Source organism: Cetorhinus maximus, chromosome 6 (genome assembly GCF_964194155.1).
Source record: "Cetorhinus maximus chromosome 6, sCetMax3.hap1.1, whole genome shotgun sequence".
Classification (NCBI taxonomy): domain Eukaryota; kingdom Metazoa; phylum Chordata; class Chondrichthyes; order Lamniformes; family Cetorhinidae; genus Cetorhinus; species Cetorhinus maximus.
The window spans coordinates 2,110,836-2,129,124 of NC_135884.1; the positions used below are offsets into that span (position 1 = coordinate 2,110,836).

The following is an 18,289-nucleotide window of genomic DNA, read 5'->3' on the forward strand; positions in this document are numbered from 1 at the left end:
CTTAGCCTCAGGGAGATGAGTGCGCTATTTCGTGCGCATGCGCGAAAGAGCGCAGTCTTGATTTTGGGATTCCACCCCTCCCCCACCCCCGCCCGCACAGGGAGCGCATAGCGCTTCCGTGTGGATGTTACGCTGGGCGGGCCTTAATTGGCCCACCCACGTAAAATGGCGCTGCGCCCCCAATTGGAGGCGCCGATCGGAAGCGTGCCTGTGCGCGCCCGCCATTGAACTTCACCCCCAATGGGGAGGAAAATCCTGCCCAGGAAGTTAGTATGCAGGTACAGCAATTAACTAGGAAGGCAAATGGAATGTTGGCCTTTAATGCAAGGAGATTGGAGTACAGGAATAAATAAGTCTTGCCACAGTTGTACAGGATTTTGGTGAGACAACATCAGGAATACTGTGTGCAGTTTTGGTTTCCACATTTAAGAAAGGATATCCTTGCATTGGAGGCGGTACAGTGAAGGTTCACTAGATTGGTCCCTGGGGTGAGGGGGCTGTCCTATGATGAGAGGCTGAGTGAATTGGGTTTATATTCTCTGAAGTTTAGAAGAATGAGAGGCAATATTGCTGAAACCTAGAAAATTCTGAGGGGTTTGATAGAGTAGATGCTGAGCGATTGTTTCCTCTGGTCGGGGAATCTAAAACACGGGGGAAACAGTATCAGGATAGGAGGCTGATCATTTAGGACTGAGATGAGGAAAAATTACTTCACTCAAAGGCTTGTGAATCCTTGGAATTCTCTACTCCAGAGGGTTGTGGATGCTCCATCATTGAATAAATTTAAGATAGCTGGGTTAGACAAATTTTTGGTCTCTGAGAGAATCCTAGGCTATGGGGAGTGGTTGAGCAAATGGAGTTGAGACACAAGATCACGCTTGACAGGCTGTATGGTCTACTCCTGCTCCTATTTCTTGTCTTCTTGGGAGCTGATTTAATGAGGGTTCCTCAGGCTGGGAGTTGATTTAATGAGGGTTCCTCAGGCTGGGAGCTGATTTAATGAGGGTTCCTCAGGCTGGGAGCTGAGTTAACGAGGGTTCCTCAGGCTGGGAGCTGAGTTAATGAGGGTTCCTCAGGCTGGGAGCTGAGTTAATGAGGGTTCCTCAGGCTGGGAGCTGAGTTAATGAGGGTTCCTCAGGCTGGGAGCTGAGTTAATGAGGGTTCCTCAGGCTGGGAGCTGAGTTAATGAGGGTTCCTCAGGCTGGGAGCTGAGTTAATGAGGGTTCCTCAGGCTGGGAGCTGAGTTAATGAGGGTTCCTCAGGCTGGGAGTTGATTTAATGAGGGTTCCTCAGGCTGGGAGCTGAGTTAATGAGGGTTCCTCAGGCTGGGAGCTGAGTTAATGAGGGTTCCTCAGGCTGGGAGCTGAGTTAATGAGGGTTCCTCAGGCTGGGAGCTGAGTTAATGAGGGTTCCTCAGGCTGGGAGCTGAGTTAATGAGGGTTCCTCAGGCTGGGAGCTGAGTTAATGAGGGTTCCTCAGGCTGGGAGCTGAGTTAATGAGGGTTCCTCAGTGTTGCACTGCTAAGTGTCAAGCGCAATTATGTGTTCAAATTTCTGGAGCGGGGCTTGAACCCACAATGTTGTAACTCTAGTGGCGAGAGCGTTACAATGACTGACAACTAAGGGAGACAAAGACAGAAAGCAACATATAGAAAGACCCAGACACAGAAAACAAGAAGAGAGAGCAAGATCGAGAGAAACAGATGCACAGAGACAGTGCGAGAAAGAGAGATAGAGAGAAGGAAAATGCAGAATTACAGAAAACCAATGAAATGTATAATCAGATGATTGTAAATGTTCTTTAATGTGATCTCTCACACCGGAATCTTTCAGTGATTCTGCCACGCTTCATTCTTCAACCCCAGGCCCCTTACCTGAAGCCTGATGGCAACGTTGTGACTAACAGATCATCAGCAGGAATGGTGTTCCCACATGGGCTGCTGGTAGGAATGGGGCCAGGCCGGATAATGGAAATAGACACTTTCTCCCATTCCTCTGGAAACTATAACAGGAAAAGAAACATTACATAAAATTACACAGTATTTACAGCAGAAAAACAGATCATTCGGCCCAACGGGTCCTCATGAACCTCCTCCCACCCTCCTCTATCCCATCTCAGCACAAAAGCTTCTATTCCTTTCTCCCTCATGTGTTTGTCAGTTTCCCCTTAAATGTATCTATACTATTCACCCCAAATACTCCGTGGTAGAGAGTTCCACATTCTCACGCTGTCTGGGTAAAGAAGTTTCTCCAGAACTCTCTATTTGATTCTTAGTGACTAACTGATATAATTATGACCACTTGCTTTAAGGAAAGTCTAATCACTGCCTCTCAGAGAAAGATTTACATTTTTATAGCACCTTTCATGACCTCAGGACAAGGGAGTCAAAGGGTATGGGGGACAGACAGGAAAGTAGAGTTGAGGCCACAATCAGATCAGCCATGATCTTATTGAATGGCAGAGCAGGCTCAAGGGGCCGAATGGCCTACTCCCGATCCTAATTCATATGTATGTCCATAGGACACCCCAAAGCACTTCACAGCAAATTAAGTACTTTTGAAGTGTAGTCACTGTTGTAATGTAGGGAATAGGGTAGCCAATTTGCACACAGCAAACTCCCACAAACAGCAATGCATAGAAACATAGAAACTAGGAGCAGGAGTAGGCCATTCGGCCCTTCGAGCCTGCTCCGCCATTCATCATGATCTTGCTGATCATCCAACTCAATAGCCTGCTCCCGCTTTCTCCCTATATCATTTGCAATAATGCAATAATTACCAGATAACCTGGTCAGCAAACTGGGATAACCTCCCCTGCTTTTCTCTGAAATAATAACGTGGGTTCTTTAGCATCCTGTGCAGGCAGACAGTTCACTCCCTCATTATTGCGGGCAGTGAAGGAATGGTGATATAGTTCCAAGTAAGGATGGTGTGTGACTTGAAGGTGATGGAGTTCCCATGCACCTGCTGCCACTGTTCTATGGGTCCTACCCATATATCAGAAGGGAACAGGGTCTTTCTCAGTCTCTGTTGAGTTAGCTCATCTCAGCCAGGGCACAGCAATTAGTCTCAATGCTCCAGGATTATGACAGGAAAAAACAATTACCTTAATAAATAGAATGTGCACATGTGAGACTCCACGTTTCAACAGCTTTCCTGACAACCTACTCTCTGGACTCTCAGTGAAGAATGGCCACTGCAGTCGAGATACTTGAGAGAGCAGCTGCCTGAAAGTTCAGGAAGGAAAGGGGAAAAACTTGCATAATGTCTAGAATTAAAAGCAATCTTCTGTGCAGAAGGAGGTTATTTGGTTCATTGGACTGTGTTGGCTCTCTGACAGAGTTCTCCCCTTGTTCCATAACCTTCAGTAACTTTGTCTAAAAAAAAAAATCTCAGTTTTGACATCTTTGATTGACTCCCAGCCTCTATAGCATTCGGGGGGAGAGAGTTCCAGATTTCCACTCCCCTTCGAGTGAAGAAGTGCTCCCTGACATCACTCCTGAACGGCCTGGCTCGAATTTGAAGGTTCTGCCCCCTTGTTCTGCACTCTCCCACCCCAGAGAAAATAGTTTTGCTCTATCAACCCTCTCAAATCATTAAACACCTCAATTAGAACAGTCTTGAATCTTCTATACTCAAGGAAATATGCAAATTCTCCTCATAATTTAACCTTTTTAGTCCTGGTGTTATTCTGATGAATCAATCCTGCATCCCCTCCACAGACTGTAAATTCCAAATTTACAAATAATTAGGGTAATAAGATGTACAATAAGGAAACAATGTGCTAAATACTAGAGTGACAGAAAATTAGTTTTAGCTGTTGAAGGCCAGAGTTGTGGCAACAGTGTAAAAGTGTTCTGTCGTACAGACAATGCTGATAGGAGCAGGAACTGGGAGCTGCATTGGGAAGCAATGCACTCATTTCACAACAGGGACTGGGTTCCAACCCAGCACAAGCTGGTGTGATGAAAATTGTCTTTCACTGATCGTTCTGAGTGAAGTCAACTGTTGCAGCAACCTATCGCTGGTGACTGCTCCTGCAAATGCCAGAGAGGTGTAATATCGGTTTGTACAGCTGGTGGAGCTCTAGATCAGATTTTGGATAGTTCACATGCCTTGGTGAGACTGAGACCGATCACACAACAAACATGTAGGCGATGTGGGACAGTCAGGTTATCTAGTGAATGGCCGTGGACTAAAATTCAGGAAGTATCAAGCAGGCTAGTTTCTCCTTCTCAAAGCCCAAACAAAACAGTGAAGAGTCAGAAAATGATGGGACATGAGAAGTGGGAGTGCAGTATCTAACTCCGTGCTATACCTGTCCTGGGAGTGTTTGATGGAGACAGTGTAGAGGGAGCTTTACTCTGTATCTAATCCCGTGCTGTCCCTGTCCTGGGAGTGTTTGATGGGGACAGTGTAGAGGGAGCTTTACTCTGTGTCTAACCCCGTGCTGTACCTGTCCTGGGAGTGTTTGATGGGGACAGTGTAGAGGGAGCTTTACTCTGTGTCTAACCCTGTGCTGTACCTGTCCTGGGAATGTTTGATGGGTTCAGCGTAGAGGGACCTTTACTCTGTATCCAACCCCATGCTGTACCTGTCCTGGGAGTGTTTGATGGGGACAGTGTAGAGGGAGCTTTACTCTGTATCTAACCCCGTGCTGTACATGTCCTGGGAGTGTTTGATGAGGACAGTGTAGAGGGAGCTTTACTCTGTATCTAACCCTGTGCTGTACCAGTCCTGGGAGTGTTTGATGGGGACAGTGTAGAGGGAGCTTTACTCTGTATCTAACCCCGTGCTGTACCTGTCCTGGGAGTGTTTGATGGGGACAGTGTAGAGGGAGCTTTACTCTGTATGGTATGTGAGGCTAAGTTCTATCTGTGCTGCTGGGCTTAGGTTCCTCCATCCTCTAACCCCAGGAGGTTAGCATTTGTAAACCTGGAGGAAAGTACGTGCCATTTTTAAGGTGAGGAGTGACTGGGAGATTTCACAGTATGATTGTCAAGAGTCTCAGTGAATACACGTACAGGATGTGCATAAAATGTGCGCTGTTATTCTGAACTTCCTAGACAATCCCCTTCGCAACTCTGGTCTGCAATTTGTGCTGTAATGCTTCATTGTGCAGCTTCATCCGATGGCCATGGTTTCCTGTCTGATCTTTAACAACTGACCCTCACTGGAAAGTGTCTGTGTTTTTGTGTGTGTGCATCATTGGCAAGAACAGGATCATGCCGGGCGGTAATGCCTTCTGCTGTCAAATAATTCTGCTGCCTTGGTACATAGTAGGAGATTGGTGGTGGACAGCAGCTGCTTCGCCTAAGATTCTAGCCAAGGATTCAGGAAAGGGCGGAAAAAGCCCCAGAATGAATGTCCCCAGTACATACCCGTTTCAGGCATGTACTTGCTACTTGATAACACGATGTAACTTCCCTTTTAATTACCTGTGGTTCGTAGCGGATTACCAAGTCATACTCCATAGAATACGGGATGTTGTTGATATGGAATTGCAACACGCCACGTTCTGGAACTCTCGCAAATCCGCTTCCGGTCCAAGTGACAGGGCGACCTCCAGTGCGCTCGCGGTGTGAAACAGTCGCTCCCTGAACATGAGGAACAGTTAATGGTTAAAAACAAAGCAAACAGACAAGTGAGAAAGAGCTGGCACTCAGATCATTGGCTGATCATTCAAAACAAACACTGATAGATTGTTTGAGGAATAAAGGTAATCACATAATACACCAGACCAAAAGTCAAACTGCCACTTCATACAAACACACAAACATGCAAATTAGGAACAGGAGGCGGCCACTCGGCCCCTCGAGCCTGCTCTGTCATTCAATAAGATCATGGCTGACCTGAGTGTAGCCTCAACGTCACTTTCCTGCCTACCCCCTAAACCCTTTGACTACCTTAATAGTCAAGAATATATCTACCTCAGCCTTAAAAATATTCAATGACCCAGCCTCCCCCACACCCTGGGGAAGAGAGTTCCAAAGACTCACAATCTCTGAGAGAAAAAAATTCTCCTCATCTCCATCTTAAATGGGAGACCCTTTATTTTTAAACTGTATCCCCTAATTCTAGTCTCTCCCATAAGGGGGAACATCCTCCCAGCATCCACCCTGTCAAGCCCCTCGGGATCTTATATGTTTCAAAGAGATCATCTCCCAATTTTCTAAATTCCTTAGAGTACACGCCCAGCCAATCCAACTGTTCCTCATAAGACAATTCCCTCATTCCAGGAATCAAGTCAAGTGAACCTTCTCTGAACTGCTTCGAATGCAATATTATTTCTTAAGTAAGGAGATCGAGACTGCACACAGTACCCCAGATGTGGTCTCATCAAGACACTGTACAGTTGCAGTAAAGCTTCCCTACTTTTATATTCCATTCCCCTTGCAGTAAATGCCAACATTCCATTTGCCTCCTAATCACTTGCTGTTCCTACAGACTAACTTTTTGTTATTCATGCACCAGGGCACCCCAGATCCCTCTGTACCACAGAGTTCTGCAACCTCTCCCCAATTAAATAATTTGCTGCTTTTCTATTCTTCCTGCTAAAGTGGACAAGTTCACATTTTCTCACATTGGACTCCACCTGCCAATTCTTTTACCCACTTACTTAACCTATGTCCCTTTGCATCCTTATGTCCTCTTCACAACTTACTTTCCTACCTCTCTTAGTGTCATCAGCAAATTTAGCAACCGTACATTCTGTCCTGTCATTATCCAAGTCATTGATACAGATTGTAAATAGTTGAGGCCCCAGCACTGATCCCTGTGGCACTCTACTTTATCACATCTTGCCAACCCAAAAATGACCCATTTATGCCTAGTCCCTGTTTCCTGTGAACAATCTCTTATCCATGTTAATGTGTGTCGTCCCCCCCCCACCCGCCGCCGCCCCCCCCCGCCCCCCTCATCCTCCCCACACCATGATCTCTTATTTTGTGCAGTAACCTTTGATGGGGCACCTTGCCAAATGCCTTCTGGAAATCTACGTAGACCAAATCCAGAGGTTCCTCTTCATCTACATTGCTTGTCCCTTTCTCAAAGAACTCTAATAAATTAGTCAAACATGATTTCCCTTTCACAAAACCATGTTGACTCTGCCTGATTGCATTGAGATTTTCTGAGTGGCCTGCTATAACCTCCTCAATAATAGATTCCAGCAATTTCCCTCATCATGACAGATGTTAAGCTAACTGGCCTGTGGTTTCCTGTTTTCTGTCTCCCTCCTTTCTTGAATAGAGGAATTACATTTAGATACAGAGCCTTTAGTTTTGTCCTTATACTATTTTCACAACTTCTAGCCTTATAGGCTGGCTCACTCTTAAGTTTGTACACTCTGTCCCTTCCTGCCAAGCTCTGAATATCATTCCCTTTATTGCCACCTTACTTTCCTCCCTCGTCTTCTGTCTTTAATTTATAGCATCTTCCCACACGTGAATCCTTGCCCCCACTATTTAGTTTGAAGCCCTCTCTACCGCCCTAGCTATGCAACTCGGTAGAACACTGGTCCCAGTACAGTTCAGGTGAAGACTGTCCCAACAGTACAGCTCCCACTCTCCCCAGTACAGGTGCCAGTGCCCCACAAACCGGAATCCATTTCGCCAACACCAAACTTTGAGCCATGCATTTATATCTCTAATCTTATTTACCCTAAACCAATTTGCTCTTGGATTAGGTAATAATCCAGAGATTGTTACCTTTGAGGGTCTGCTTTTTAATTTCGCCCCTAGCTGCTCATAGTCCCGATCAAAACCTCATTCCTAGTCCTACTTATCTCGTTGGTGCCTACCTGGGCAATGACCATCGGAGCCTCCCCCTCCCACTGCAAGTTCCTCTCCAGCTCAGAGCAGATGTCCGGAACCGTGGAATCAGGCAGGCAACACTGCCGTCTGGTCTAAAGCTCTTGGCTGCAGAGAACTCTATCCAACTCTAAAAGGGGCCTGGAAATGGAACCGTTATTACAGTGCATTAATTAAACACTGACTTGTGAGAGAGAGAGAGACAGACACCCAGATAGAGAGGGAGAGACAGAGAGAAAGATACAGAAAGGGAGTGACAGAGACAAGACAAAGAGAGAGAGAGAGAGACAGACAGAGAGAGAAATGGAGAGAGTGAGTGGATACTGGGTGAGTGGCTATCGAGGATACATGGGGGGGTGTGGCGGGCAAATAGGAAGCATAATGGGGCATGGAGGGGTAAGGAGTGGGATGGAGGATATGAGGAGAATGGAGATGGGAACCTGAGTAGGGAGACAGAGGAGGGGGAAACAAGGATAGAAACAAAAGACAGAAAAGTAAGAAGCAAAAGTGGAAAGCAGAAAAAACAAGGGCAAAAAACAAATGGGGTCATAGTGCAAAATAAAGCTAAGATGACTAACAAAGTTAAAAAGACAAGTCTAAAGACATTGTATCTTAATGTGCGGAGCATTCGCAATAAGTCAGATGAATTAACAGTGGAAATAGATATAAACGGTTATGATATAGTTGCAGTTACGGAGACATGGCTCCAGGGTGACCAAGGATGGGAACTGAACATCCAGGGGTATTCAATATTTAAGAAGGACAGACAAATAGGGAAAGGAGGTGGGGTAGCATTGTTAGTAAAAGAGGAAATCAATGCAATAGTGAGGAAGGATATTGGCTTGGAAAATCATGATGTGGAATCTGTTTGGGTGGAGATAAGAAACACCAAGGGGCAGAAAACGTTGGTGGGGGTTGTCTATAGGCCCCCAAACAGTTGCGGAGATGTAAGGGAAGGCATTAAGCATGAAATTAGAGATGCATGCAATAAGGGTACAACTAATCATGGATGACTTTAATCTACATATGAACTGGACAAACCAAACTAGCAATAATACTGCGGAGGAGGATTTCCTGGAGTCTGTACGTGATGGTTTTTTAGACTAATATATTGAGGAACCAACTAGCGAGCAGGCTATCCTAGACTGGGTATTGTGCAATGAGAACAGATTAATTAATAGTCTTGGGGAAGAGCAACCATAAAATGATAGAATTGTTCATTAGGATGGACAGTGAAGAAGTTGAATCCGGAACTAGTGTCCTGAATCTAAATAAAGGGAACTACGAGGATATGAGGCGCAAGTTGGCAATGATGGATTGGTGAACCTTACTAAAAGGGTTGACAGTGGATAGGCAATGGCTAATATTTAAGGAACGTATGCATGAATTACAATAATTATTCATTCCTGTCTGGCGCAAAAAGTAAAACAGGAAAGGTGGCTCAATCACGGCTTACAAAAGAAATTAGGGATAGTATTAGATCCTAAGAGGAGACATGTAAAATTGCCAGAAAAAGCAGTAAGCCTGAGGATTGGGAGCAGTTTAGAATTCAGCAAAAGTGGACAAAAAGATTGATCAAGAAGGGGAAAATGGAGTTTAAGAGTAAACTTACAGGGAACATAAAAACTGACTGCAAAAGTTTCTATAAATATGTGAAGAGAAAAAGATTAGCAAAGACAAATGTAGGTCCCTTACAGTCGGAAACGGGGGAAATTATTGTGGGGAACAAAGAAATGGCAGAAGAATTGAATACATATTTTGCTTCTGTCTTCACAAAAGAGGACAAATAATTTCCCAGAAATGTTATGGAGCCAAAGGAGGAATTGAAGAAAATCAGTATTAGTAAAAAAATGGTGCTCGAGAAATTAATGGGGCTAAAGGCTGAAAATCCCCAGGGCCTGATAATCTACATCCTAGAGTATTAAAGGAAGTGGCCCTGGAAATATTGGATGCATTGGTGGTCATCTTCCAAAATTCTATAGACTCTGGAGCAGTTCCTACAGATTGGAGGGTGGCAAATGTAATCCCATTATTTAAAAAAGGGAGAGAAAAAACAGAGAATTACAGACCAGTTAGTCTAACATCAGTAGTGGGGAAAATGCTACAGTCTATTATAAAAGACGTGGTAACAGAACACTTGAAAAGTATTAACGGGATTAGAGAAAGTCAATATGGGTTTATGAAAGGGGAATCATGCTTACCTAATCTACTGGAGGTTTTTGAGGATGTAACTAGTAGAATAGATAAGGGAGAACCAGTGGATGTGGTGTATTTGGATTTCAAGAAGGCTTTTGATAAGGTCCCACATAAGAGGCTAGTGGGCAAAATTAAAGCACATGGGATTGGGGGTAATATACTGGCATGGATTGAGAATTGGTTGACAGACCAGAAACAGAGAGTGGGAATAAATGGGTCTTTTACTGGGTGGCAGGCAATGACTAGTGGGGATCAGTGCTTGGGCCCCAGCTATTCATGATATATATAAATGACTTGGATGAGGAAACCAAATGCAATATATCCAAGTTTGCTGACAACACAAAACTGGATGGGGTTGTGAGTTGTGAGGAGGATGCAAGTGGGCTTCAGGGCGATTTAGACAAGTTGTGTGTGTGGGCAAACACATGGCAGATGCAGTATAACGTGGATAAGTGTTAAGTTATACACTTCGGTATGAAAAACAGAAAGGCAGAGTATTATTTAAATGGTGATATATTGGGAAATGTGGATGTACAAAGGGAGCTGGGTGTCCTTGTACACCAGTCAGTGAAAGTAAACAGGCAGGTGCAGCCAGCAATTAGGAAGGCAAATGGTATGTTGGCCTCCATTGCAAGAGGATTTGAGTTCAGAAGTAGGGATGTCTTACTGCAGTTATACAAGGCCTTGGTGAGACCACACCTGGAGTGTTGTGTGCAGTTTTAGTGTCCCTACCTAAGAAAGGATATACTTGCCACAGAGGGAGTGCGGCGAAGGTTCACTAGGCTGATATCAGGGATGGCAGGACTGTTGTATGAGGAGAGATTGGTTTGACTGGGCCCGTATTCACTAGAGTTTAGAAGAATGAGAGGGGCTCTGATTGAAATGTATAAAATTCTAACAGGGCTAGACAGACTGGATGCAAGGAGGATGTTTCCCCTGGTTGGGGAGTCTAGAACCAGGGGCCACAGTCTCAGGATACGGAACAGGCCATTTAGGACTGAGATGAGGAAAAATTTCTTCACCCAGAGGGTGGTCAACCTATGGAATTCTCCACCACTGAAGGCTGTGGAGGCTGGGTCACTGGGTATATCTAAGATGAAATTAAGAAAGCGGGAATATGGCGTTGAGATAGAGGATCAGCCATAATTATATTGAATGGCAGAGCAGGCTTGATGGGGCAAACGGCCTACACCTACTTTCTATGTTTCTATATGAGGGGGATGGGAGTATGAGGGGGTCATGGGGATATGAGGGGGCAGGGGGTTGGGTGAGGAGGGTGAGGGTAAGAACTATGTTGGAGAGCAGGGCCAATGTTCCAGCATACCGAGGAGGGCTTTCTAACTAGCCCACTTTGACCCCTGCACTCCTCTGACTCAGAAAGCCTGAACCCTGCCTACCCCCGCCGCAGGAGAAAAAAATATGGTAGGTATGGGCTTGGGTTTCTGAACTCCGGAAATGGCCCAACTCATATTACCTAAGCTCAACAAAAAAATCCAGCCCTTGGCTCTCTATCTCTCGATCACAGCACTGCCTCAACTGTCTCAGACTCTCTCTCTCTCTCTCTCTATCGCACTTTCTCTGTCTTTTACTCTCTTCCCCATTTCATTTCCCCCCACCCTTCTAAATGCCTTTATACTATGAAAGTTCTGTAGATTTGAGAAGTTTTGTGGCATTTCGCTCCCTCAGTGATAACAGTGAGCAAAGCAAACAGCCACTGTGATTGGTTAGTAAATCAATCATGAAATAGAATGTTTAAACTGATGTATTGTTAGTTTGGAAATGAGCGTCACTGGTTTCAGTCTGTGGGTTTTTGTGCCTGATTGAGATTTTTCAACAAAGGGTCAAGTAATCCTTTCTGAGAGAGTTAGGATCAAACGCTTCCTATGTCTGCATCCAGGGGTTTAGAGGGACTGAGGTACAAAGAGATGACAGCTGTTAAAATAAATACATGGTCGTTCCACATTACCTCGCTGTGGTTGGAATTTACTGTATTCTTTATTCTTTCATACGATGTGGGTGTCACTGGCAGAGCCAGCATTTGTTGCCCATCCCTGATTGCCTTTCAAGTGAGTGGCTTGCTAGGCCATTTCAGAGGGTAGTTAAGACTAAACCACATTGCTGTGGGTCTGGAGTCACATGTAGGCCAGGCCATGGTAAGGATGGCAGACTTCCTTCCCTAAAGGACATTAGTGAACCAGATGGGTTTTCACAACAATGATAGTTTCATGGTCACCATTATGCAGATTGGTTTTGTATTCCAGCTGCCGTGGTTTCTCAGCCTCAGAAACGCTGAGGGACGTTGCTATGGAATATTGTGGGGGCAACTCAAAGTCATTGTACCTGTTTTTTTGGACATCATGTCAATTCCATACAAGTGCCCCAGATCAAAATTGGAAGCCAAGCTCTCCTGAAATATGCCTTGCATATTCAAATTGTGTTCCCTCTAACTTCTGTCTGCTGTGTGCGGCCTGCTTATTGCAGTGCGTGGTCCCTTTAAGACTGATGCACGGCTGTGCATGTGGGCTTCTTAAAGGAAATGTTGCTTGTATAAGGCCTGCTCGTTCCCGGTGCGGTACTTTCCGAACTGTTGCACAGCCACATACCTGCACAGCTTAGAGGGAATATTGGTCTGAATTGTAAGAGCCTGATTAAATACTGGTATGCACCAAGTGGAGGCTGTACAGGGCATGCTCAGATCGATCAGTCTAGCATCAGTATCAGGTTACAATTAACCTCTGAGGACATTGAAATAAAGGCAATCCAATGTGCAATTAATATGTTAGAGCACATGTATGAGAGCATGCGTGTCTGGTGAATGGAGCAAGAACAGAATCAGGTTGATTTCTGATTCCCTCATGGTCAAACTGCCCACTGAACCTCTTTGTTCCAGACGACATGAACAACGAGGTATGGGCGGGCGAGACTAAACACCTGCCCACCCCAAGATTTGGCATCATCAGGAGATGGGCAATAAGAAACAGAAACTGGAGAATTCTGGTTAACTCAATTCTACATGTTCTTCTCCGACCTACATTCCATTACCGTGTTTGTGTCACATTCCCGAGGCACACAGTCACCGCACGCTCCACTGTACACAAAACACACTCACCACATGCTCCACCTTACAGAGGACACATTCACTGCACACTTCACAGTACACAGGACATACTCACCTCACACTCCACCGTAAACAGGTCACATTCACTGCACACTCCACCGTGCACGAGACACATTAACCGCACACTCCACTATACACAAGACATGCTCATCAGACACTCCACCGTACACAGGTCACTCTCACTGCACACTCCACCGTACATGGGACACACTCACCGCACACTCCATCATACAGGGGACACACCACACATTTCACCATACATGGGACACACTCACCGCACACTCCACCATACACAGAACACACTCACTGCACATTCCACCATATACGGGACACACTCACTGCAAGCTCCACTGTGCACAAGTCACACTCACCGCATGCTTCACCATACACAGGACACACACTGCACACTCCACCGTACACAGGACACATTCCCCGCACGCCCCACTGTACATGGGACACACTCACCGCACCCTCCACCATACACAAGACAGACTCACCACACACCACTGTACACAGGACACACTTACCACATGCTCCACTGTACATGGGACACACTCACTGCACACTTCACCATATACAGGTCAGACTCACTGCACCATCCACCCTACACTCCACCGTACATGGATCACACTCACCGCACACTCTACTGTGCACTAGTCACACTCACCGCATGCTCCACTGTACACTAGTCACACTCACTGCACACTCCACTGTACACTAGTCACACTCACCGCATGCTCCACTGTACACTAGTCACACTCACCACATGCTCCACTGTACACTAGTCACACTCACCGCATGCTCCACTGTACACAGGACACACTCACCACATGCTCCACCTTACAGAGGACACACTCATCATACATTACCACGTACTGCCCTCCCTCAGCTGATGAATCAGTGCTCCTCCATGCTGAACACCATTTAGAGGAAGCACTGAGGGTGGTAAGGGCGCAGAATGTACTCTGGGCGGGGGACTTCAATGTTCATCACCAAGAGTGGCTCGGTAGTACCACTGCTGACCAAGCTGGCCGAGTCCTAATTGACATAGCTGCTAGACTAGGTCTGCGGCAGGAGGTGAGGGAACCAACAAGAGGGACAAACATACTTGACCTCGTCCTCACCAACCTGCCTGCCACAGATGCATCTGTCCATGACAGTATCGGTAGGAGTGACCACCGCACAGTCATTGTGGAGACAAAGTCCCGCCTTCACATTGAGGAAACCCTCCATCCTGTTGTGTGGCACTACCACCGTGCTAAATGGGATAGATTTCAAACAGATCTAGCAACTCAAGACTGGGCATCCATGAGGTGCTGTGGGCCATCAGCAGCAACAGAATTGTACTTGAACACAATCTATAACCTCATAGCCCAGCATATCCCCCACTCTGCCATTACCATCAAGCCAGGTAACTAACCCTGGTTCAATGAAGAGTACAGGAGGGCATGCCAGGAGCAGCACCAGGCATACCTAAAAATGAGGTATCAACCTGGTGAAGCTACAACACAGGACTACTTGCATGCCAAACAGCATAAGCAGCAAGTGATAGACAGAGCTAAGTGATCCCACAACCAACGGATCAAATCTAAACTTTGCAGTCCTGCCACATCCAGTCGTGAATGGTGGTGGACAATTAAACAACTCACTGGAGGAGGAGGCTCCATAAATATCCCCATCCTCAATGATGGAGGAGCCCAGCACATCAGTGCAAAAGATAAGGCTGAAGCGTTTGCTACAATCTTCAGCCAGAAGTGCCGAGTGGATGATCCATCTCAGCATCCTCCGGAGGTCCCAGCAACACAGATGCCCGTCTTCAGCCAATTCGATTCACTCCACATGATATCAAGAAATGGCTGAAGGGACTGGATAGTGCTATGGGCCCTGACAATATTCCGGCAATAGTACTAAAGACTTGGGCTCCAGAACTTACTCCACCGTAAACAGGACATACTGACCACACGTTCCACCGTACACAAGACACACTCACTGCACACTCATCGTACACAGAACATACTCACCACACACTCCATTGTGCACAGAACATACTTACCATGCTGAGCTGGGCCAGCTCTGCCTCATACGTGTAATGATCGAGTGCCATGAAGAAATGGCCGGAATCCACCTGGGTGCACTGTCTGCCGACCATGTGACTCCGACAGCGACACTGACCATTTTCCATTGAGCACCTACGTATGAGCAGAGAGTAAATTAATCATTTAAAAACAAAAGCTAACTGTCCACAGAGGAAAAGGACCGAGCTCACCGCTCTAATGATTAATGTCAGCAACAGCTTGGATGGGTCTGGCATAGGGGCCATTGGACTGCAAATCCCTGAACTGGGGGGGAGCAGAAATTAGGTCTGTGGGGTCAGCGTGTGTCCTTAAGGAGGGAGAAAATATAGGCACAGAATGCAAAACAAAAATGCAATGAACTCTTGTTACAAACATCAATAGAGGGCTGGGGAAAGTACTGGACAAGACAATGAACTGGAACCCAAGCTTGAACCCAGTTTGAAACTGTATCTATTCTGTGCTGTACCTGTCTTGGGAGTGTTTGATGGGACAGTGCAGAAGGGAAGCTGTAGATGGAGCTTTACTCTGGAGGGAGGGTAAACCACAGATCACAATGTTCACTAAGTGCATTGTAAACAGAATTTGAGGTTGAGAATTTGGTGTGAACATGAGTTTGGGACCGGGGGAAGGAGGTGCTCCTTTTTACCTTTTAACAATTGTAAACTTGTCTAAACTTGTGGCAGTTAATATTTAAAACTAGAGTCTTTAACTGATATTTTATTAAATTAATAATTTAAACCACTTAAATGAATTTGTTTAAAATAATGTAATATAAATCAAATGAATAAAACTTTAATGAATGAAATATCTAAAACAGATAGAGATCTAGAGATGGCAGTGCAGGAGGTGTGCCCAATGTGGGAGTTTGTGGAGAGCAGCATAATCCCAGGCATCAACCTTTGCAGTAAGTGCCTGCAACTCAATGAACTTCAGCTCAGACTTGAGAGGTGCAGACATTGTGGGGCTTTGAGAGGGGAGAGACTTATCTGGACACTTTGTTCCAGGTGGTAGTCACACCCACTTTGTTTAGGCAGTGGTTTAGCTTTGTTTATTGGTCAGGGACTGGAGGATGTGACTGTGGATCATGCAGATAAGCAAACCACAGATGCAGTGGTAGAAGAGCCTCAGTCTTTGCCATTCTCCATCAGGAATGAGGCACTTGCTTCCAGCGTGAACGCAAACAAAGACTCCAAGGGCAATGTGAAAATGTATTAGTGAAGGCCACGCAAGTGGGGACAGTGTAGTTTGGGAGATAGATACTGTTCTTTGCAGCTGTGACCCCAGGAGTAACCCCGAAGACTGTGTGGCCTGCCCTTATCTTGGGAACCTTCTTTCGACGAAGGCACACATAGACAATAAAATTCACCTTCCCCTCCAATGTGCCAGCTCAGCCTTCGGCCGACTCAGGAAATTTGAGGACCAGAATCTCAAGCCGGGGGCTAAGATCATGGGGCGGAATTGTCCCAGATTTGCACTAAGTGCAGTAGCAGGCATGAAAAAAGTAGTTTCATCCATCGGCCGCAACGGCATGTTTTCATGCCGTATCATCCCATTCCTGGCATGTCCGGCTTCATTAATAATGCATTCAAGGGAAACACGCCGGATCGCTGGCAGAGTGGTCTCTGATTCGTCCGCCCCACCATCACTAATCCGGACACCATATTTAAAAGGTGCCCCTACACAGAGCTAGTTCTCTCTAAGGGATCGGAAGCTGGAAAGTCATGGCTGCCAAAGGGAGGAAACATGCTGCCCCCAAATTTAGAGATGCCTCCCTCGGGCGCCTACTGGACACAGTGAAGGCTTGCTGTGAAGTCTCTATCCCTGCTTTGCACAAAGACCAGCAAACAAGGCCATCAATCCAGCATGGGAGGTGGTGGCAGCGGTGGTCAGCGCCAACGCCCTTCAGAAGAGGACAGTCACCCAATGCCGAAAGAGGATGAATGATCTCCTCCATTCCGCCAGGGTAAGTCACACTCCTCATCACTCTCAACTCACTCACACAAACCCATCACACATCTACAGGGATCTCACTCACTGCCAGTTCAAGGGACATCACCCACCATTCATTCTCTCACACACACCTTCATCTGCCCTGTGGATCATGTCCTCATCCTGTTCATGACACTACTCCCCACCCACACATGCCAGGCATCCTCCTCACCTGACCTGGCAAGTGTCCTACTTACACTCTCTCCATCTGTATTTATGCAAAACAAGCTGGCACACAACAAAAGGGAGAGATTGCAGACTGGTGAAGGAATGCCTGAAATCAAGGTCCTCACAGACTTTGAGGTTAGAGCTATCCAGCTGGCCGGTGATGACCGGGACCGTTCCTGTGCTGACAGTGAGGTCGGTGGCGCTCAACCAAGTGAGGATCCAGCAGTGCAACATCCATCAGACAACCAGGCTGTGAGTGATGTGTCTTGATCCACGGTCCCCTGCCATGCACCGATTATCTCTCCTTGCTTTCGCAGGCACATCTGGGAAACAGCTGAAGGGGTCCACGACCCAGGTTGTCGACTCCAGCCCCGAAGGCACCTCAGAAGAAGAATCTGATGACACCCTAACTGAAGTCCTGTCACAGCACTCACCCACACCCTCCAGCAGCACAGTGACACACACCTCGATGGACCTAGTTCTAGAGTAGCCTCGGGGTCACAACGTGGTGAGCACATTGCACTGTCTGATCCACAGCAGGCAGAGGCAGGGACTTACCAGGTTTCTGGCACTTGGAAGACAGCTGAAGGCCAGAAATCTGCTGAGTCCGATGACTCAGTCCTACCTCAGTTGCTGGAGCTGCAAAGGCAAGCTCGGGAACATCAGGAAGGGATGTCCATTGCACTCTTCAGGTTTCAAGGCACGATGGAAGAATCTGTCCACCTTCAGGCTGAGGTGATAGCGCCGGCATGCCAACGCACCGAGGTCAACACTGGTAGGATGGTGGCCACCGTGGAGACCTTAGTCCAGGACATCGGTCCTGCACTGCTGCACGGGCTAAACTCCATTGTTGACACCATAGTTGGCCTCCAACAGTGTGAACACGAGATGGTGTGGGGCAGCTCGATCTCACTCCAGCTACTCCTTCTCCTCACT

The 18,289-nt window shown here is 46.5% G+C and overlaps 1 protein-coding gene across 2 annotated transcripts in view; it reads right to left on the minus strand.

Moving 5' to 3' along the window:
- Nucleotides 1-18,289, minus strand: part of lamb2 (laminin, beta 2 (laminin S)) — a 193,053-nt gene that overhangs the window by 71,330 nt on the left and 103,434 nt on the right. For both annotated transcript variants that reach the window (XM_078543047.1, XM_078543046.1), the window contains exons 13-15: nucleotides 15,175-15,310; nucleotides 5,438-5,596; nucleotides 1,874-2,001 (exon numbers count right to left, since the gene is read on the minus strand). In XM_078543047.1, the coding sequence (XP_078399173.1) occupies nucleotides 1,874-2,001; nucleotides 5,438-5,596; nucleotides 15,175-15,310 (423 nt within the window). The remainder of the gene's footprint in view (nucleotides 1-1,873; nucleotides 2,002-5,437; nucleotides 5,597-15,174; nucleotides 15,311-18,289) is intronic.